At 38.6% G+C, this 5,645-nt stretch overlaps 1 protein-coding gene across 1 annotated transcript in view; it reads left to right on the top strand.

Annotated features, from left to right (window-relative positions):
* The first annotated feature begins 2,203 nt into the window (after nucleotides 1–2,203).
* Nucleotides 2,204–5,645, top strand: part of LOC108622841 (Mediator complex subunit 20) — a 100,894-nt gene continuing 97,452 nt past the window's right edge. The window contains exons 1-2 of the mRNA XM_018020943.2: nucleotides 2,204–2,363; nucleotides 2,644–2,786. Of these exons, the coding sequence (XP_017876432.1) occupies nucleotides 2,350–2,363; nucleotides 2,644–2,786 (157 nt within the window). The 5' untranslated portion in view covers nucleotides 2,204–2,349. The remainder of the gene's footprint in view (nucleotides 2,364–2,643; nucleotides 2,787–5,645) is intronic.

Here is a 5,645-nt window from a genome sequence, read left to right on the forward strand (position 1 = left end):
GTAAGTAACTTTAGAATTATCTATAAATATGTTATTCGTTCGTATTTATCGTTTGTTGAGTCGCGGACTCTTAATTTGTTGTACTGCACGCGTTCACCGCGTCTCCCGATACCTAGAGGTTATGTCGTAATAGCACATGTGAGTACGGAACGAGCCTTCTAGAACGTATTATCTCGATTGCTGTAATGTTCATTCATCATTTCAACAGTTACACATTCTTTTGTTCGTTTAAAGTCAACGATAAAGAGCATTTGTAACCGGCATTTCGTATGCTCAACAGATTGCAACAGTATCCCATGGTAGAAAACAGAACGGGACCCCAGACGATCGAATTCTTGACGAAACGAATCGTCGCCCTTGGAGCAGTGCAAACCGGACAGTTTTTGGTCGACTGTGAAACATTCGTGTCGGTGCCGCAGCTCGGTGAGTCTTTCTACATTTTCAAATTTAAATTTTCGCCACGTTACGTGAACGGGTGCAGCGTAGTACATATTCTAATATATAGATGGCTATGATTGTATGTATAATCGCGAAAATTGACTGCAATATAAAAATGTTTAATTTTTTATATCATACATAAACAGTATAAGACTGAGTTTTGGACGTCTAACATTTTGTTCGACAGTCCAAGAAAATATTACAGAATTATTTTTAATAGTCACGTTGTGAAAGGATATGGGAATGGAATGAAAACTGCATTGATTGACGATTATATCTGTTTTTTCTCTTTTGGCATTTTATGTAGATGTATAATGGATTTCTATATAAACACGCAAAGTAGTTGGTTCCGCCGAAGGTCATTTAGCGCTCGTATATCCAGTATCGTTCGTTACTTCTAGAGAGGTACAAATGCAGACAGTAACGACTTACGGTTTAAGTACAATACTTATGCGTAGCATAAATACACGGTGCACTCGTTCGACGCGTGCACGTATTCCTTTTTACCAATGCGAAACTGGTAGAACATTTTTTTGTGCCATTCGTATCTTCCCGGTTTTAGGATCGTTCCGTTTGTAGATCCACGTAGGTAGCACGCGATACAATTAAATGAATTGGTAATGGAAGGCTGATAAGCGTAAGCCCCATATCGATCGAAGAACCACGAGTTCTTTTCATAATCGTTCAGTTGTCAGCTACGATTTTCGTGGTAAAGCCAATGCGTTTTTGTTTTCGACATAGATCGGCCCAGCGCGCGAATCTTGACGCGCGCGTTGTTCCTTCTTTTTAATCTGTGGTGGTACAAACGAGCTACGTCTAAGCGTCATTACAAAAATATTAAATCTAGCAAGCGAAGCTAGGCAATGGCCCTTCCAGACTGGGCCGGATATACAATATATTTATATTTATATTTATATATGCATGTATATTTTTATATTACTATACGCATACTCTTAGTATGTAGCTTTTGGAAAATACGTTCTCGCGGAATATTCTCTTCTCTTTTACGTTTATCTACATACAAACGTTCGAACATCCCTTTCGGTGACGACCAGCGCTTCCTTCGAATGTCCTCCTTTTATTGTCGATGACTTGTAAATAGTTCGCGTTTAATTTATTGTCGATAAATAGTATAGAAGACGTAATAATTATGTATAAGTTACACGACAGGCCGTGGCGTTCCCCAAATTCTTTTCCTCTGCCGTTCAATTAAATTTCCCCTTTTCGAATTTCGGCGACTTCGAAACACGAGTATCGCACATTTACAAAGCGCATACATACACACGCACACATGGGGCTACGGAATTTTCCCAAATACGCGTAAATAAATCATTACATTGCACTTTATCCGATACGCACAATTGGATGCATACGAAAATATTTAGAGCTACGAATTACATTCCGCCCCCCTCCCCCCTTATACGTATCCACGGCCTGTATCAAACGACTCACGAATTAATTGCATAGCTACGCGTGCATTAATACGAAATACGAATTCTAATCTGACTTTCGATTCGCTGATTGCTACACCTAAGGATTACGATAATACCTTCAATTCACGAAAGTGCACAGTGCAGATATATTTTTTTTTAATTTACAACTTTACACGTACATTTTACACCGCGTCCCGTAATTATAAATTATAAATGGAACAAATGCTTTAAATTCTTGATTAACAAAGAATATTTAATAAATCTTATATATTTTATTATAATTTCATGAATTATATTTTATTCAAAAAGCAAATGACAAACGCGCCACGTGTGGTTTTTGTAGTAAACTGATCAATATTCGTAGCGCCACCGCCGCCACCGGCTGCAGGTGATTTCATATTACGCGCGTTATTTCCGTTTGACAAGTGTTTGGTGTCGAGTGTCCCGGTGGATCTACGAGTGAAACGACGCTGAAAATATGGGTGTTACGATGTAAGTAACTTTAGAATTAACTATAAATATGTTATTCGTTCGTATTTATCGTTTGTTGAGTCGCGGACTCTTAATTTGTTGTACTGCACGCGTTCACCGCGTCTCCCGATACCTAGAGGTTATGTCGTAATAGCACATGTGAGTACGGAACGAGCCTTCTAGAACGTATTATCTCGATTGCTGTAATGTTCATTCATCATTTCAACAGTTACACATTCTTTTGTTCGTTTAAAGTCAACGATAAAGAGCATTTGTAACCGGCATTTCGTATGCTCAACAGATTGCAACAGTATCCCATGGTAGAAAACAGAACGGGACCCCAGACGATCGAATTCTTGACGAAACGAATCGTCGCCCTTGGAGCAGTGCAAACCGGACAGTTTTTGGTCGACTGTGAAACATTCGTGTCGGTGCCGCAGCTCGGTGAGTCTTTCTACATTTTCAAATTTAAATTTTCGCCACGTTACGTGAACGGGTGCAGCGTAGTACATATTCTAATATATAGATGGCTATGATTGTATGTATAATCGCGAAAATTGACTGCAATATAAAAATGTTTAATTTTTTATATCATACATAAACAGTATAAGACTGAGTTTTGGACGTCTAACATTTTGTTCGACAGTCCAAGAAAATATTACAGAATTATTTTTAATAGTCACGTTGTGAAAGGATATGGGAATGGAATGAAAACTGCATTGATTGACGATTATATCTGTTTTTTCTCTTTTGGCATTTTATGTAGATGTATAATGGATTTCTATATAAACACGCAAAGTAGTTGGTTCCGCCGAAGGTCATTTAGCGCTCGTATATCCAGTATCGTTCGTTACTTCTAGAGAGGTACAAATGCAGACAGTAACGACTTACGGTTTAAGTACAATACTTATGCGTAGCATAAATACACGGTGCACTCGTTCGACGCGTGCACGTATTCCTTTTTACCAATGCGAAACTGGTAGAACATTTTTTTGTGCCATTCGTATCTTCCCGGTTTTAGGATCGTTCCGTTTGTAGATCCACGTAGGTAGCACGCGATACAATTAAATGAATTGGTAATGGAAGGCTGATAAGCGTAAGCCCCATATCGATCGAAGAACCACGAGTTCTTTTCATAATCGTTCAGTTGTCAGCTACGATTTTCGTGGTAAAGCCAATGCGTTTTTGTTTTCGACATAGATCGGCCCAGCGCGCGAATCTTGACGCGCGCGTTGTTCCTTCTTTTTAATCTGTGGTGGTACAAACGAGCTACGTCTAAGCGTCATTACAAAAATATTAAATCTAGCAAGCGAAGCTAGGCAATGGCCCTTCCAGACTGGGCCGGATATACAATATATTTATATTTATATTTATATATGCATGTATATTTTTATATTACTATACGCATACTCTTAGTATGTAGCTTTTGGAAAATACGTTCTCGCGGAATATTCTCTTCTCTTTTACGTTTATCTACATACAAACGTTCGAACATCCCTTTCGGTGACGACCAGCGCTTCCTTCGAATGTCCTCCTTTTATTGTCGATGACTTGTAAATAGTTCGCGTTTAATTTATTGTCGATAAATAGTATAGAAGACGTAATAATTATGTATAAGTTACACGACAGGCCGTGGCGTTCCCCAAATTCTTTTCCTCTGCCGTTCAATTAAATTTCCCCTTTTCGAATTTCGGCGACTTCGAAACACGAGTATCGCACATTTACAAAGCGCATACATACACACGCACACATGGGGCTACGGAATTTTCCCAAATACGCGTAAATAAATCATTACATTGCACTTTATCCGATACGCACAATTGGATGCATACGAAAATATTTAGAGCTACGAATTACATTCCGCCCCCCTCCCCCCTTATACGTATCCACGGCCTGTATCAAACGACTCACGAATTAATTGCATAGCTACGCGTGCATTAATACGAAATACGAATTCTAATCTGACTTTCGATTCGCTGATTGCTACACCTAAGGATTACGATAATACCTTCAATTCACGAAAGTGCACAGTGCAGATATATTTTTTTTTTCTTTTGCTTATTTCTTTTACGGCGTCTCGCTCGCTGTTCGTATTTTATTCTCCTATTAACTAGTCGATAGGGTGGTATTGTAATTAAGAAGTGGGCGTATATCGTCGCTAATCGCATAGTTCTTCCGGAGAATTGTTTCTGCTATCTACGCAGCCCTTCGAGGCGAAACTCTTTAAACGTTTACGTATTATACTTTTCATTCGGCGCGGTACCTAAGGAAATGAAGATAGTCGCTCACGATGGTCGAAGAATCGTACTGTACAATTTCTAATAATTAATTTCTCTGTATAGAACCTCGGAGTATCCTTTCTCTCAATCTTATCCTACGTGCACTCGTTTCACGAGCATTGCACCTGCGCTAACTTAATTATAAATTTTCTTTATTCAATACTGCGTCCAAGCCCTTGAGCATTAGAAGATTCGTTTAGATAGGTGTGAGGCTCGAAGGTGGTTGCTCTTTCGTTCACGTTTTGCGGACGGTGACTCGTTAAACCGTATGAAAATCCTCATTTTTAATAAGAGATATGTTTTGAACCTGTCAGTATTGTCAGTATCTTCGTCTAACGTAAACGTTAGAAATAGTTTCGAAGCGAATAGGAGAGGTGATCACCGTCCACAAAAATTGTTAAGTACGCGATACTATTAGACGCCGAGAGAGTCAGCGATCTTCGTTAGAATGTTGGATATGGCAGGGATATGACTCACGGGTTGTAAACGATTACAGATGTAAGAAATCCTGCCGGTAGACTGCACGGAAAAAAATATTATCGTCTCGACTTATCGTTTCCTTCAATTCAACTTAATTTAAATCGTTTTAAGTTAATTGCACAAAACTTCCTGCCGAGTTTGATATGCCGATTGTTCAACATCCCTGTCGACGGGCGTTTAAATAGAACTCGCTAAATCTATCTTCACGCAAAGATTCGTTACAAAAATATTAATTAATTGATATGAACGCAAATTTTCTTCTTAACGAACGAAGTTATCGTTGTTTATGTACATTAAGCCGCGTAGCCTTTTGTATCAGACCCTCTCATCGCTTAAGGATGTATTGGCTATGTAGTCAATCCCAAAACTATGTACCTTAGAAAAACGCATTTCCTATAATTAAAAATAGTGTACTTTTCTTCTAATTTCGATATTTAATGAGTTACATATGATTATTTGGCATTTTATTCATGTTGACGAAATCCGACCATTCCAGCGTCGAAACGGCGAACTTTTGGAAAAAAATTTTGTTTTTCCTCAATAA

Source organism: Ceratina calcarata, unplaced genomic scaffold, assembly GCF_001652005.2.
Source record: "Ceratina calcarata isolate Rehan_Ccalc_2016 unplaced genomic scaffold, ASM165200v1 scaffold246.2, whole genome shotgun sequence".
NCBI classification, from domain to species: domain Eukaryota; kingdom Metazoa; phylum Arthropoda; class Insecta; order Hymenoptera; family Apidae; genus Ceratina; species Ceratina calcarata.